The 16817-nt window shown below is 40.0% G+C and overlaps 1 protein-coding gene and 1 pseudogene across 3 annotated transcripts in view; one reads left to right on the plus strand and one right to left on the minus strand.

Moving 5' to 3' along the window:
- The window catches only part of C1QTNF7 (C1q and TNF related 7), a 137901-nt gene that overhangs the window by 106331 nt on the left and 14753 nt on the right, over positions 1-16817 (minus strand). The window contains exons 1-2 of one of the 2 annotated variants that reach the window (XM_081230879.1): positions 9484-9572; positions 1157-1211 (exon numbers count right to left, since the gene is read on the minus strand). In XM_081230879.1, the coding sequence (XP_081087005.1) occupies positions 1157-1187 (31 nt within the window). In that variant the 5' untranslated portion in view covers positions 1188-1211; positions 9484-9572. Of the gene's footprint in view, positions 1-1156; positions 1212-9483; positions 9573-16817 lie in introns of those variants that run through there. The other variant, XM_081230878.1, reaches the window with a different exon arrangement.
- Positions 5843-6490, plus strand: LOC308622131 (peroxiredoxin-1-like; annotated as a pseudogene). Its single transcript has one exon. The product of its transcript is annotated as a peroxiredoxin-1-like (transcript).

Here is a 16817-nt window from a genome sequence, read left to right on the forward strand (position 1 = left end):
CATTTCACACTTCACATCTCTCTGGATATCATTTTCTTTAGTTCTAATGCAAGGATAGTGTTCTTTCTTTTTTAGCATTGTTTTAGTTTGTGTCTAGCACATTGCAGGACCCCAGTGAATGGTAGTCTTCTTGGCAGACTCTGTTAGTTGCTTCTCAATGCTGATTTTGATATTCTTTCTTACTAACAGAGGTCTCATCTGTTTGGGGGCAACAATGGCACCTGGTAAATACCCATCTTCCCAGACTCCCTGTGGTCAGTGAATGTCATGTGACCCACCCAGTAGGGACAATAATATGTAAACAGAGGTTGATGGAAGATGTTGCTAGGAAACTTCCAAAAAGGGAAAGACAGCTGGTGTCACCTGTTCAGATTTTGTTCTTTGTATTTTGTCTTCACTCAGAAGACAGTTATGACACTGATGTAGACTCGACATCTTGTGATCCTGATAAAGGGAGTCATATACCAAGATGGAAAAGCAGAAAGGTAGAAGGAACCTGGGTCTCTGATCACCTTGTGGAGCCATTGTAGCAACCCTAACTGCAAACCTCCAAACTCACTTATTTTTAGGTGAGAACCACAAGCCCCTATTTAGCCAGGGCATTGAAGTTGAGTTTCTGTTATAATATATGAAGTCAGACATTCTTGATTGGCACAGCTCTACTTCACCTTCCCACCCTGTTCTCAATATGGACTATTTTCAGATTTGTGTATAATACTTCATGGTTGCAAAAGATTTGGCCTCTTTTTTGAACAAACTTTCTGGAATAGTTCATTTTTCTTTCTAAATGAGGCATTATTTGGCTGCAGTATAACAAAATGCTGCTTGAAAGAAAACACCAATTAAACATGTCTTTTTTTTTTAAACCAGTCATCTAATACACGATCATGATAGCCTACAGAAACAGCTCCAAGCTGGCTGAATGACTGTGCTGAGCTTGATTTTGCCAACCATGGCAACATAAGAGAAAACAAAAATCAGAGCTTAAAATAAAAAAGGACATCCAATGGAAAGTGATGCAAGCAAGGAATTCATAAGGCTTCTTTTAAGGCTTGCACTCTTTAATCCTATAACTTCAGCAATGAAATTTGCTAGAAGAAAAGCAAAGAATTTCAGGGCAGAGAATCCAGCTTCAAATCCCCGCTGAATCACTTACCAGCTGCAGGATTTGGGGCAAGCCTTTTCATTGGTCTAGGCTTTAGTTTTCCATTCTGCAAAATTATGATGATAATGATAAGAACAACAACAACATCAGTACCTACTTAAAGAGTTGATGTAAAAGTAAGGTGATATATGTGAAAGGGATCTGTACATACTAAAATATTACACAAGCTTTCATTGTTATTGAGAGGTGAAAATACACGTCAAGTATGAAATAGCACTGTTTGTCTAGTTGCTTTCTAGCACGGATGCATAGTCTATAGGTGTGAAACTGAGATGCTAAAGGATATATGGACTGTAAATTCTCTGTTGAAGATGATCGATCAAGGTCTTGCATGGTTATAATTAAATGTTTCTGCAAATGTAGGCATCAGACATTAATGGCGGTGGGGAAAAAAGGAAGAAAATGATAATTTTTTTGAGCACTTATGGCACTTTGGTGTTTTACATATAGGATCTCCTATAATTAATTGGAGGTGTGAAGCTGCAACCACAAATCCTCCAAGGACAGAGCTTTTACATTTACGTAAGTGGAGTTATCCTGGATGCAAAGTTGGTGGGATGGCATGGCTAAGGAAGAAGGTTGAGGAACGATGACTCAGATAGGTAAGTCTGGGTTTGGACCAGGCTGAGGGGAAAGGTCTGGGATCTGAAGTTAGATTATTAATCACTCATGGAAGGATGAGAGCCTCCTTAACCTTGGATTAAACCCTTTTATCTGGAGGAGAAGAAGGGAAAATAATTTCTAACTATTAAGATGGGCTCCATCAGCTCTCCATACTTACACCTCTTAGGTAATAATGAGTGCAAACATTTTACTGTGTGGCTGGCACTGTGCTGAATACTTTAAATTATTAAGTCACTTATCACCACAACAACCCTGTGAGGTAGGTACTATGGTTATCCCTCTCTATTCCTCTATTTTCCAGATGAGAAAACTGAGGAATAGAGAGTTTAAGTGACTTGCCCCAAATCACCCAGTTGGATTGGAATTGAGGTAGCTTGGCTCCAGGGCCCTGCATTTCATGATGATGTTGTTTTACCTCTTAAGGGGAGAAATAAAGCAGAACATATGTCAGACAGCTGGGCTGTGAATCTTGAGGACTCATTTCCTTAAGAAAGTCCAAAGAGTTCATGTGTTTTCTTGGTGAAATAAAGGCTGAAGGATTGCCCAGAGATCCTTTTGGCTTTTCAGTGAATTAAAATGTAACCCTCTACTCATATACATCAAAGTTTCTCCTTATTCTAATGTGAGATTTAGGAATTTGGGAAGACATCTGGAATTTGTTTATGCCATTTGGGTTTTGAAATTCAATATTAACTTCTTATAATGAAAGAGAAGAAGTCAGAGTGGGCCAGATTAGCGAAATCTGACACACAGGACATAGATTGGCGAACTTGGCTTTACTCTCTGGCTAAAATATTCCTCCAAATACCCCGGACCATTCATCTCCAAAAGAAAAAACACATTTTTGAAATCATTTTGACCTTCTGAATATATGTCAATGGAATAGGCTGTATTTCAAGGTTTTCTTTCTCTTCCAGATAACTTTGTAAATGCTCAAGTGACTCACTTGCCCATGCTAAGATTAAATATGGCACCAAGATAATTAGAAAAGTATCAGGTTGACTGTGTCAGTTTTTCATTCTGATCCTGGGGATGCAGCATGGGTTTCAGAGTCAGGCAGCCAAGACTGGTTTTGCCAGTTGTGTAATTTCTGGATAATCTCCCCAAACCAGTTTCTAAACCTAGAGGATATCTCAAGCAGAAGGTGTGAGGTGGAAAGCAAGGATAAAAACTGGGGATATTTAAGATGGTTCATTATGACCAAAGTGGAAATTACTTGTGAGGCCAGTTAGGTGATGGAACCTAAGAGGTAAGATCATAAGAAGTTTTGTGTCCCAAGCCAGGTGTTTGGACTCTTTCCTGAAAGCAATAGGGAACTAACAAAGGGTTGTTTTAATTGTAATCTTTTAAAGCACTGAACAGAACTGTGTTTTTTAAATTATGAATGTAATAGCTTATTGTAGAAAAAAATAGATAAAGAAGAAGGGAAACACTTTGAACTAAACTTCGAGAGGTTTGTTAACTTCTTGGGAATGTTTTCCTTTTTTATAGATGGATGTTTTAATAAAATGTAATCAGATTGTAACCATTCTTTTATAATCTTCTTTTCTACTACAATTTTATAAATACCTAGGTAAGTCAATGTAGATTTGTTCACATTGTCATTTTAATAGCTGTATTGATGTGCCATAATTTAATATTGTTCTATTCTTGGGTGTTTCTGCATGTTGGGATAATAAAGATCCCTGTAATGAACATCTAAACTAAATTTTATTTTATTTTATTTTTTTGTGGGTTTTAAATTTTGGCGGTGCCACGCGGCTTGCGGGATCTTACTTCCCCAACCAGGGATTGAACCTGAGGCGTTGGCAATGAAAGCATGGAGTCCTAACCATTGGACTGCCAGGGAATTCCCTGTAACTAAATTATAGCACATGTCCATAATAATTTCCTTAGTCTAAACTTTAAGACATGGAAGGATGTGCTTATTTTAAAGAGTGTCACATATATTGCCAAGGCACTCCTCAGTAAAATTGTTTATTGATACCTTAACCAACAGAATTTGAGGCTACTCATTTCATTCTAGAGCCTGAGCAGGACATGACAATTAATTTCTGATAGATTAGAAACAATGTTCCAAGAAAGCAACAAAGATGATGAAATTAGAGTAATTATGAGGAATGGGGATTTCGAATGTGGAAAATTGCCAACTTGAAAGAGGGAACTGGTGGCATCTGCAGATATTTGAGAGACCACCGTGTGGAAGGAGGCTTGACCCTGTTCTGGGTAATTCTCAAGGACAGAGCTAGGATCAATTAGTAGAAGTCCCAGGAAGAGAGTCTGCCTTAATAGGAGGAAGTTTTTTTTTTTTTTAAATCAATTTCATGCTAAAATATGCAAATGGCTGATGCAGTATCTTGGTAAGATGTCTCAGGGATAATTCCAGTTGTTGTCTGTGTCCTTTCAAGGAAAAAAAACAATTCTACAATGCAACATTTTATCTTTTTCAACATCCATGGTGTCCTCTGTGCTAGTTAATACTTACACTTCTTAAAAATAAATTGAGTTGATAGAAATTGACCAGAGTCCTACCAGGCTGAGTTTAAATGCAAATGTTAAGTGTGTGAATAACTTTTAGATACAGTCAATACTCATTATTTGTGAATTCTGTATTTGCAAATTTGCCTACTTGCTGAAATTTATTTGCAACCCCCAAATCAATACTCATAGTGCTTTCCTGGTTGTTTGCAGATATGCACAGAACTGCAAAAATTTGAGTCACCTGACATGCATGTTCCCAGCTGAGGTCAACCAAGGCTATGGTTTACTTTCTTCTTTCAGCTTTTGTACTATAAACAAGAATCTGTTTCACAGTCTATGTACTGTCATGTTTTTTGCACTTTTTGGTTTTTGTTGGTGATTTTGCTGTTTAAATTGACCCCCAAGCGGAGAAGTGCTGTCTAGTGTTCCTAAGTGCACAAGAAGGCTGTGATATGCCTTATGGAGAAAATACGTGTGTTAGATAAGCATCATTCAGGCATGAGTTGCATTTCTGTTGCCTGCATTCAATGCTAATGAATCAACATATGTATTAAAGTGTCTTTAAACAGAAACACATGTAACACAAGGGTATGTGTAGGTCAATTGCTGAAAATGCTGTGACCAGAAACTTCTAGGAACCTAACTTTGTATTTCCCCTAGGAGAAATGAATTTGCTAATTCAGCTTTTGGAATGACCTTAAATAGGACATAGCTACTGTGAACAGCAAGAATTGACTATATGTGTTCTTAAAACACTGATGGAGTCCTTTTGCTCACAGAACCCAACTCTCAAATGCCTAGTCACCCACTCCAATCCCAAAACCCTAATTATTCAGAGGATACCTGGCTGTCCATGTGGAGTACTTGAGGCTTTTCAGTGAGCCAGACCATGCTATTACACCTGCCAGACCTTGATGGAGGAGGCCAAACCCAACCAAGTCAGGGGTTAGGGACAGCCCAAGTCTAGTGACATTGCCTTTTTCTGTGATGAGTTATTTAAATATAGTCTGTCCTCTAATAGTTAGGACCTGTGTTTTCCTCCTATTTAATCTCCCTTAATATAGAGCACAGTTTCAAGTGACATGAAAATCTTTCTGGATGGGGAATAGCAGTGAACCTTAACAAGCCTTAAAAATAACTGTTGTGAAAAGACCAAAACTCTAATTTGAAAAGATACATGTACCCCAATGTTCATTGCAGCATTATTTACAATAGCCAAGACATGAAAGCAACCTAAGTGTCCATCAACAGATGCATGGATAAGGAAGATGTGGTATATATATATACAATGGTATATTCCTCAGCCATAAAAACGAATGAAATAATGCCATTTGCAGCAACATGGATGGAACTAGAGATTATCATACTAAGTGAGATAAGTCCGACAGAGAAAGACAAATATCATATGATATCACTTATATGTGGAATCTAAAAAACTGATACAAATGAACTTATTTACAAAACAGAAACAGACTCACAGACATAGAAAACAAATTTATGGTTACCAAAGAGGAAAGGGGGCATGTCTCCTTCCTGACTCTCCTCTGTGGTTTGTCTGTGAAAACTGCTGATAGCAATATGTCTTCAGGAAATGCCAAAATTGGGCACCGTGACCCCCGTTTAAAGCAACTGCTGTAATGTCAGATGGTCAGTTCAAAGATAACAGCCTATCTGACTACAAAGGAAAATATGTTGTGTTCTTCTTTTACCCTCTTGACTCCACTTTTGTGTGCCCCATGGAGATCATTGCTTTCACTGATAGGTCAGAAGAATTTAAGAAACTCAACTGCCAAGTGATTGGTGCTTCTGTGGATTCTCACTTCTGTCACCTGGCATAGATCAACACAGCCAAGAAACAAGGAGGACTGGGACCCATGAACATTCCCTTGATATCAGACCCCAAGTGCACCATTGCTCAGGACTATGGCGTCTTAAAGGCCGATGAAGGCATCTCATTCAGGAGCCTTTTTATTACCGATGATAAAAGGTATCCTTCAACAGATTACCATAAATGACCTTCCTGTTGGCCGTTCTGTGGATGAGACACTGAGACTAGTTCAGGCCTTCTAGTTTACTGACAAACATGGGGAAGTATGCCCAGCTGGCTGAAAGCCTGCCAGTGATACCGTCAAGCCTGATGTCCAGAAGAGCAAAGAATATTTCTCTAAGCAGAAGTGAGCACTGGGCCATTTTAGGGCCAGGCTGCAGTAGATGGCCATGAGAGCAAAACTATTGTCTTTTGTACTATTGTCATGTTTAAAACACGGACCTTACACTCAGCCCAGATGTGGTGTGGGACAGGACAGGCCTTTCCTGCAGGGGTTGGGGAGGCCAGCCTTTCTTCCTCTGGAGGGAATAGCCTGAGCTGTATTATGGGGCAGGAAAACTGATGTGTATAGTTGTAGGGTATCACTTTTGGTCTTTTGTAGTTTTATTAAACTTGAGCTGAGACCTTGTTGATTCTTCATTTTAGGGGGGCATTAGCCTTTGAGTGTAAGAGGAATTCACTTTTTGCTTTCCCTCTTTAGGGGAAAATGAGGTGTGAGAGCTGTCTCAGAATCAGGAAATTATACTGAGGGGAAATGCAAGTAGATACAGGGAATGGACCTGAAGCAAAGTGTTTCATTTCACCATATCTGGAGAAAAGCAAGACCTACTATAGTATTGGCCAAGGCACTGCAATTTATGCATAAACTGGGTAGCAGGCTAAGAGCCCAATGAGATTACTGACATTTACTTTTATACTACTGGGAGGGCTGTATGAAAACCTGAAGCTTGGCCTCTTCTGATAAATGCCTGGTACTTGTTCTGTAAAAGATCAGAGATATAGGCTTCAGTAGCTTTGGAACTAAAAGTGGGAGGGGGAGAAAAACACAAGCACTGGTGTTCATAGGGTAGGACTTTCTGTGTCAAAAGCACAGTGCTGAGCACCTCGTAGCTTCCCTGGGTTTCTATCCTTGATTTAAGGGTAGTTCTTTCTTGTCCTCATATTATTGTCCTGAGGGAGGGTTGTCAGTGGGGCAAAGGCGGATTCCTCCTGGGCTCTTGAGGCTAGGGCAGATTCAGGACTGAGAATCCTTCTGTATATCATGTGGTGCCCTTCTAGACACCTTCCAGACATGGCTACCCCAGCCTACCTACCCCTCCAGTATTCAGACAAGCAAGAACTATGAGCGGCAGTATAGGATTCCCGGGGCCTTTAATAATAGCTTATTATATGCCAGGCACTATTTCGTATTTATTCAGTCTCCATAATAACCCTCTGAGGCAGGTACTGTTATTTAGGGGATAGTTGCTTCTTAAGCCCTGTAACAAGTAGTAGCACCTTGAAGCACTGCAGAGAAATGGTAACAGGTAATAATCCCATATTCCAAGGCAGGTAGCAAGTCTGGATCTGCTTTGGTCTTTTGACCAAACTTCTTTGAGCCTTGTTATCTTCATTTAAGATCTCTACTATAATTCTTTATCAAAAATGATCATCTTGTACCCAATAAAAGTCTTGTCTAGCCAAAAAAAAAAAAAGAGGAAAGTGAGGGATGGATAATTAGGAGTTTGGGATTAACATATACACATTACTATATATAAAATAGATAAACAAGAAGAACCTACTGTATAGAACAGGAACTATATTCAATATCTTGTGATAACCTATGATGGAAAAGAATCTGAAAAAAAAAATATGTATAACTGCTATACACCAGAAACTAACACAACATTGTAAATCAGCTATACTTAAGTTAATAAAAATAACTGTTGACACTTACTGAGCATTAAGAAGACTAAAAAATGTATGAAGGACTTTGGTGAAAGCTGTTGTGCCAATCTCCCACCCAGCAGATTTCTCTGCAGACCAGTAACTAAAGGGTTAATATCTGGCAGAGCAGGGGGCTTCCACCCCCCAGCTCCAAACTCCAGATTGCTGAGCCCAGCGCACTTGATCTCAGTTAATCTCCAGCACTGCTCTCTACATTGCCCTTCTTATCCACATTTCTTTGATGAGAAAAATAAGCTTTAGAGAGGGTGTGAGACGTGTCTAACACACACAACTAGAAAGTGGCAGAACTGGGGTTTGAGCATAACAGTTTTCAAGTAGCCAGTCCATGTCTGAAAACTGGCAGCCGAATTTGATCCACTGCTTTGTTTGGGGTTTTACAGGTGATCTGAATTAGTTGCTATTATTTAAACATTGGGAAGTAAATTGAGGGTGTCCGAGAAACTGGTACCAGAGCATGGAAGCTCTGGTTTTCAGGTCTTCACTCAGCCCAGTGCATTCATTTGCATTTCCTGCCTGGCTCTGGAGGCATTGATTTATGATCATGCTGACCTCTGTAGTCAGCCCCTTACTTTGAGTATAATGCTGTCGTGTATATTATTTCATCTCATTCTCATGCTTTTATGACTATTCTGCAGCCGAAGGAATTTGCCCAAGATCAGATGTCTAAGTGAGCTGAGATGCAATGTTATTTCTCTAGCCTCTTCTCCTACACCGTCTTCTTGAATTATGCACAGACCCACTACCTGCGAAAAGCAAGGTCTGGTTAAGATGTTCCTAATGCAATGGACTCTGGAGATTGCTCTGATAAAAGCGAGGATCCAGCAGTGCAGAGCAGGGGTGGGGTGAGGCAACAATGTCTCTATGCAAAATTGTTCTTTAAGTGTGAAGTTCAAGTGAGCCCTCCATGTTCTGCCATTCTTGCTTTGGGACCGTAGTTTAAATTTGTGTTCTAGGGCATTGGGAACAATTCTCTAAGAGGCAAGCACATTTTTTTCCCCAAGCAGCTTGCTTCTCATCACCATCTCCTTGCTTCCTAAGGTCAACATCCTGGTAGTGGGGGCTCCCTTTCTTTAGTAGGTGTTCTCTGCTGGAAGAGTTCCTGGAATTCGCTCACTGTCAGGGTGACATTTCCACATCAAAGGCCACAGGAATTAGGCCATCCCATGGGAGCCCATCGGACAGAGCACAAACAACCTAAAGATGCCTGTCTCATCCAAACAGCACACAGCACAGCCAAAATGGCATGCAAAGCCTCCCGACAGCCATGGCCTTGAGTGTCATGGAATTCTGAGGAAAGTCCCCCAGCTGGTCTCCCCACTTCCAGTCCCTCTTCCAAACCATGGCCAGCTTAATCCTTCTAAAACTGTTTCCTTCTTGTCTCCCTCACTCAAAAGCCTTTGATGTGTTCCCAGTTCCTTGAAAATAAAGTCAGAATTACCTCTCCTGTGTTCTGTGTCCTTCACGGCTTGAACCTTCTCCAACCCTTATCTAGCTTTCATCTCACTACTTTCCTTCTGGAACATTCTTCTCTGATCAAACAGGGATACTTGGCCTTCACCAAAGACTCCATCTGCAAATTTTTCTTTTTTCTGTTCTCCACTGGGTGTGGGGGTCTGTATTCTTTCAAGACCCAGTCCAACCTTCTCTCTTTTGATGTTGAAGACTTCTGATTCTCATTTTCCCTAGTTGGAAAGTGAGTTGTGTTGAGGATTAAGTTCGCTAAACTAGCCGACCACAAAAACTGCTGTGGAGGAGGAGGAGATGGTCATGCTTCTTCATGGAGATCCACGAATATTGGGATGTCCCTTGACTGAAGTTTTAGATTCACACAAAACATTGGCTTCCAGTTTCCAAGTGTTGAAATGAATACAAGGCTTATCAACTCAGTATATAATATATTTCTTTTTTGTTACCTTCTAAGTTTCATTCATTCACTGATTCAAACAGAGTTTGGATAAATAGTAGTCTCAATCTATGCTTCAACTCATATCTTATCCACACACTTGCCACATTTTCTACTTCTTTTTCTTTCTTGGTAAATGGGACTAATACCATTCTGAAGGGGTAACTGAGAGGACTGAATGAGATAATGTTCATCGATTATTGTGTCTGGCATGTGTAAGGCACATGCCAGACACAAAATTGGCACTTAGCAAATGCCCAGCTTTCCTTCTGATGAATTTTGTAATCAATCCGGGACATCACAGAGAGGAATCTTGTCCAAATTACCACATGTTCCCTGGACTGATTTTTGTCTGAGATACAAGCTCTACCTGAAGTGTTTGTATTTCATAGGTGTATTGCATGGCTTCTCTTGAATTTTTATTAGACTAATTTTTGAAGAAAATCTGAAAATAAGAGCCAAAAGAAAATGTTCAGCCGATCCTTCCTTATATGGGCATTTTGGCAATTTTTCTGTCCAAACTAAACAGCCTCTGTTATGTTCTTACCCAACTTGATTCCCAAAGAGTCTAAAACTTGTCATGGAATGAACTTGCTAGCCAGTTTCTTTTAAAATATAGTATTAAAATATGTTTTAAAAAGGCAACACAAAATATCTCTGGCTCTTTCATGTGGACATTGCATCAGCAATTTCCAGGCCTTTTGATTGGAAGGAAAAACAATGTTTTGCTCACTCCCCCATCTGAGTATAAGGGATAACTGATAATAATATCTACAGGTGGCAGCCCAAATGGAAATCATCTCTTTGACACAGATGATGCAGCTATTTGGAACCCATATTTTTTTATTAAATTTCATTCTCCTCTAAGCTAATATCCCAGAAATCAAAGAGCCCTCTGGACCCTATATACCTGGAGGTACTAGGAGGAAAATATTGCTTGCAAATGGATACTGATCAGTTTTCAGGGGTAATCAAGGGGCGTGGAGATTCAGTTTGAGCAAGAGAAGATGGCCAAATGAGCTGGCACAAGTTGGATGATTTGGCAGGCAGAAGTCAGCAAGGATGATAAGTCCAGGGAAGGAGGAAGACATGGACAGATGGCGGAGAGGAATGATGTTGAGAATGACCATTGCTGTCCAAACCCCGCTGCACTTGCGCATGGAGCATTTTCAGGTTAGTGTCTGCTGTGGGCAACCTCAATTCTGGCTGCCCCTCCGCTATCTTCCTGGGCATCTGTGTCAGTGATGACAGACCTCATGCCCACCTCTCTCTGAAATGCTTTGTACCTTGCTCAAGCCCTTCTGCAGCCTCGGATACATTTTCACTTTTTCATTCATTTCATCCAGAGGTCCTGGGGCCAGGACACCACCTTTCACGGCATAGTTTTTGTCATTTTGCAGATTTCAAAGGAAGCACGCAACTCTCCAAGGATTGAGCTTGTGCTTTATCTGGAGGTACAGGGCCAGGGTAAAAAGACTGTGGGCTTTGGGGTCATAGAGACTCAAGTTCGAATCTTGGTTTTGTCACTTATTTTTTTTTTTTTTTTTTTTTTGGCAGTACGCGGGCCTCTTACTGTTGTGGCCTCTCCCATTGCGGAGCACAGGCTCCAGACGCGCAGGCTCAGCGGCCATGGCTCATGGAGCTAGCCGCTCCACGGCATGTGGGACCTTCCCGGACCGGGGCACGAACCCGTGTCCCCTGCATTGGCAGGCGGACTCTCAACCACTGCGCCACCAGGGAAGCCCGGTTTTGTCACTTATTGACTCTGGACAAACCACGGGGCCTCTCTGAATCTCATTTCCTCATCTGTAAAATGGGAGGCAGCCACTTTACAGGATTTTGTGAGGATTAAGAGCAGCCATCAAGTGACATATTTGACACACAGCAGAAAATGGAACAATTGGCAGTTAAGATGAAAGGAGTGGTGAGACATAAAGCAGAGGGCATAATTGGTCAAGAGCCTGTGATGTATCTGAAATCATCAAGATGAAATCTATTTGATCAGTGCAAACATTTTTTTCACTATTTCCCCAAATTTAATTTGGAAGTGTACAAGACGTGGTAGACTCAGCTTTGGTTCAAATATGTTTAGGTCTCCCATATTCTAGAAATAACCCGTTTTGCTTTTGCTAACTCCTCACGCTGTCTTCCTCATTCTTCCCTTCTGTGTTCCACCATATTTGTTGAAGGATTAAGCTACACCTGCTGTAGACTCTTCCTAGTCACTCACTCCTTCCTTTTAAGCCTGATTTCTGTTCCCACAGCTCTCCTGAAAAGTATCTCTAGAGTTTAGAAAATTATCGATGTGCTCACACCAGTGTGTACACATCCAGCCTCGTCAACTCTGCAGCTTTCCACACCATTGGCTAGTAACTTTCTCTAAAAAGGCAGTTCTCAAACTTGGCTGTATATTAGAATCACCTGGGGAGCTTTAAAAATTATTTACACCTGGATCCCAGCATCAGGGATTCTGATGTAATGGTCTGGGGTGCAAACTGGGCTTTAGGTTTTTTCAAAGCTCCCTTGTTGATGATTAAGGTGCAGCTAGGGTTGAGAACCACAGCTAAGACTCTCTTTCTCTTTTATTTGTATAATATTGCAAAGCTCTGTTTCACATCTTCTGAATTTCTTTTGGGGTCTTCCTCAAATCTTATTCTCACAGTGTATTTTTCTGTAATAAAGGAGGCAAGTGTTGCAGTTAAGGCAATTTATAGTTAGACTTTTTGCTATGGTGTTGCTAAAGGAAATCTGTCACTTGTGGTTAATCAGAAAGCTTACCAAATGCAGGTTCAAGGTATGGCTGGATACGATGGGGAAAGAATGAAGAAATGAAGGAAGGAAAGAAAATCTTATGCTTTATGATCCAAAAAATAACCCTGAGTATCTAATGCTTTCTCTTCTATTGCATTTCAACAGAAATACCAGGAATATTAATCTTAGCTATGACTGATTGAGCACCATGGTATATCCTCATAGCAACCTCAATGAGATGGATACTATTATCCTCATTTTTTACATCAAAGAAATGGAGATGGGCAGAGTTAGTTCCCCAAGGACACAATCTTAGAAAAATGACAAAACTGTGATTTTTAACTCGGGTCAAATCCTCTCTGTATTAGAATCCTAAGTAATTGATGCCAAATCTTGGAGAATTGCTTCCAAAGTCCTACTTGAGGGAGATATTAAAATATCTGAAATCATACTCACATCTCCCATTAGTTTTCCCGTCTCCAGGGTAGGACCTTGCAATCCTTGTTTGTGTGCTTTGGTTTTAATACTTCTCATCCTCTGGTCACACAAGCTACCTCTACTTCAGCTTGACAATGGCCCTATTGGCATGTGGTGTCCAGAGTCTAGTATAACAGTGATAGCCTTAGGCACATTTTGGGATATGGCTGAGTCAGTAACAATACAGAAAATCTGTGATGATGGTTACATTTCTATGTTCAGGAGAAAGTGTTGAAAATAAAGAACTAGGTTTTCACGGAGAGGGAGTAGTCTGAGATGGAGATACAGGTTTCTCTGCAGGCTTCAGAGGGAAGGTGACAGTGACAGAAAAGAGGAAAGAGTACAATGGAAGGGAAGATGAGGAAACTGAGTATCTGTAGGGGAAAGTAGAAAAAGATTCAGAGAAACATTTCCTTCCTCCTTCCTTCTCCCCTCCCTTCTTTTCCTTCTTTCCTTTATCTGCTATTTTTCTCCCATGAACTTCACAGCTGTTGCTTGAACCCACATTCAGTAAACTTTTTTTTCATACATAACTACTCTCCATAGTTGATAAAAATCTCACACCATTATTTTTGCTTCCCACAAATATAATACATACAAATATTTTTCTGAAATACTAAGGTTAGCAAATAAAGTATCTTGAGACTAATATAACCACATACAACTGCTGTTCTACTGACTTCCAGGAACAAAAGAAAAAGAAAAAAATTATTATCAAGATGCTCTGGGTTTCCTTTTATTAGTGTTAGGGATTTGGAATTATAATCATCTGCCAGTAATAATTTATACATTCTAGTTGATTGTCTACAAATAAAATATCGCTGGCTCTGCTTTGTGATTTCTGGATTTGACACGACACTGACAATACTGCGGATTTCTTTTAGCAACCTCCTAGCAATGCCTTCAACTACAAAATTCCTTCATTATAAGATTTGCATTCTTTACTACAAAAAACAATATTCTAAATAGGATTTGAATGAGCTTTTAACACAATACAACACTGGATAGCCAGTGAGAGATTAATGAACTGTTGAAAAGAAAGCTGAGATATGGAGAAAACAGTTGCTCCAAGATATGGAGAAAACAGTTGCCTGGGTCAGGGAAAGAGGAAAGGAATTCATTTCTTCTCCTCCAGTACTTTACCCCAGCACACCAGAGAATACATGGGTCACTTTAAGCCTGAAAGGACTCTGCGTTTGGCTGCCAGGAAGTGAAATTTCACGCTCAATCACAGTAACCAAATTGGGTCTTGTGGTTCACATATTTTGTTTCCCTTTTGCCTCAGGGCTTTGACTTTTTAATTTCTACTTAAACTGCTTCATTTTGCACATTTCTTTTAACTTGCTTCAAATCCTGTGTAAAAGGGGCATTCTGACACTTATGAGATTTGTACTATGTACCAGGCACTGCTTGGGGCACTCCAGTTATAGGGGCATACATTCTACAGGGTATGAAGTGTAAAGATGAACAAACAAAACATAGAATTTAGACTTCAGGGGTTGTTGTGGAGAAGAGGACAAGAGGAAAATGAAGAGAGGAGAGAGGACTTTGGAGAAGGTGATGGTTGGGATAAAAGAGAAGGGCTGAGAAAGTAGAGGAAGAGAGAAATAGGAGGAGAATACATGAAGAGGAGCTTACAGAAAGTGAGAAAAGAGAAGCTGTGTAGAATAATGAACTGAAGGACACAAAGAATAGGGTAGAAAGAGGGAAATGGCTAAATGGTGTGGGCTGGGTGGGAAGAAGTCTAAGGGTAAGGGTGGAAAAGAGAAAAAGACAGGAGAGGCTGATTATCTGTAGAAGAGGTTGGGTGAGAAGGACGTAATTGTGTCCCCACCCCCCAAATGCAGAGGTCGAAGCTCCAATCCTCAATGTGATTATATTTAGAGGTAGGACATTTAAGGAGTTAATTAAGTTTAAATGAGGTCATGAGGGTGGGGCGCTGATCCAACAGGACATGTGTCCTTATAAGAAGAGGAAGAGACTGTGTTCCTTTCCTGCTAGAAAGAAACACAAACCCACCCATTAGCAGAGACGCTGTCTAAAATCATAATAAGGTCACAGACACCACAAAACACAACACTGGACGCTGTCCTGCTGACCAGAAAGACAAGATCCAGCTTCATCCACCAGAGCACAGTCACCAGTCCCCTTCACCAGGAAGCCTAAACAACATACTGAAAAAACCGTACCCACTGGGGGCAGACACAAAAACAATGGGAACTAAAACCTGAAGCCTGTGAAAAAGAGACCCCAAACACAGTAAGTTAAGCAAAATGAGAAGACAGAGAAACACACAGTAGATGAAGGAGCAAAGTGAAACCCACCAGACCAAACAAATGAAGAGAAAACAGGCAGTCTACCTGAAAAAGAATTCAGAGTAATGATAGTAAACATGATCCAAAATCTTGGAAATAAAAAGGAGAAGATACAAGAAACGTTTAACAAGGACCTAGAAGAACTAAAGAGCAAACGAACAACAATGAACAACACAATAAATGAAATTAAAAATTCTCTAGAAGGAACCAACAGCAGAATAACTGAGGGAGAAGAACGGATAAATGACCTGGAAAATAAAATAGTGGAAATAACTACTGCAGAGCAGAATAAAGAATAAAGAATGAAAAGAATGGAGGACAGTTTCAGAGACTTCTGGGACAACATTAAATGCAACAACATTTGAATTATAGGGGTCTCAGAAGAAGAAGAGAAAAAGAAAGGGACTGAGAAAATATTTGAAGAGATTATAGTTGAAAACTTCTCAAATATGGGAAAGGAAATAGTTAATCAAGTCCATGAAGAACAGAGTCCCATACGGGCTAAATCCAAGAAGAAACATGCCAACACACATATTAATCAAATTACCAAAATTAAATACAAAGAAAAAAATATTAAAAACAGCAAGGGAAAAACAACAAATAACATAAAAGGAAATCCCCATAAGGTTAAGAACTGGCCTTTCAGCAGAAACTCTGCAAGCCAGAAGGGAGGGGCAGGACATATTTAAAGTGATGAAAGGGAAAAACCTACAACCAAGATTACTCTACCCAGGAAGGATCCTATTCAGATTCAACAGATAAATTAAAACCTTTACAGACAAGCAAAAGCTAAGAGAATTCAGAAGTACCAAACCAGCTCTACAACGAATGCTAAAGGAACTTCTCTAAGTGGGAAACACAAGAGAAGAAAAGGACCTACAAAATCAAACCCATAACAATTGAGAAAATGGTAATAGGAACATACATATCGATAATTACCTTAAATGTAAATGGATTAAATGATCCAACCAAAAGACATAGACTGGCTTAATGGACACAAAAACAAGACCTGTACATATGCTGTCTACAAGAGACCCACTTCAAACCTAGGGACACATAAAGACTGAAAGTGAGGGAATGGAAACAGATATTCATGCAAATGGAAATCAAAAGAAAGCTGGAGTGCAATTCTCATATCAGACAAAATATACTTTAAAATAAAGACTATTAAAAGAGGCAAAGAAGGACGTTACCTAATGATCAAGGGTTCAAACCAAGAGGAAGATATAACAATTGTAAATATTTATGCACCCAACATAGGAGCACCTCAACACATAAGGCAAATGCTAACAGCCATAAAAGAGGAAATTGACAGTAACACAATCA

The sequence above is a fragment of the Mesoplodon bidens genome, assembly GCF_964165515.1.
Source record: "Mesoplodon bidens genome assembly, chromosome: 1".
NCBI classification, from domain to species: domain Eukaryota; kingdom Metazoa; phylum Chordata; class Mammalia; order Artiodactyla; family Ziphiidae; genus Mesoplodon; species Mesoplodon bidens.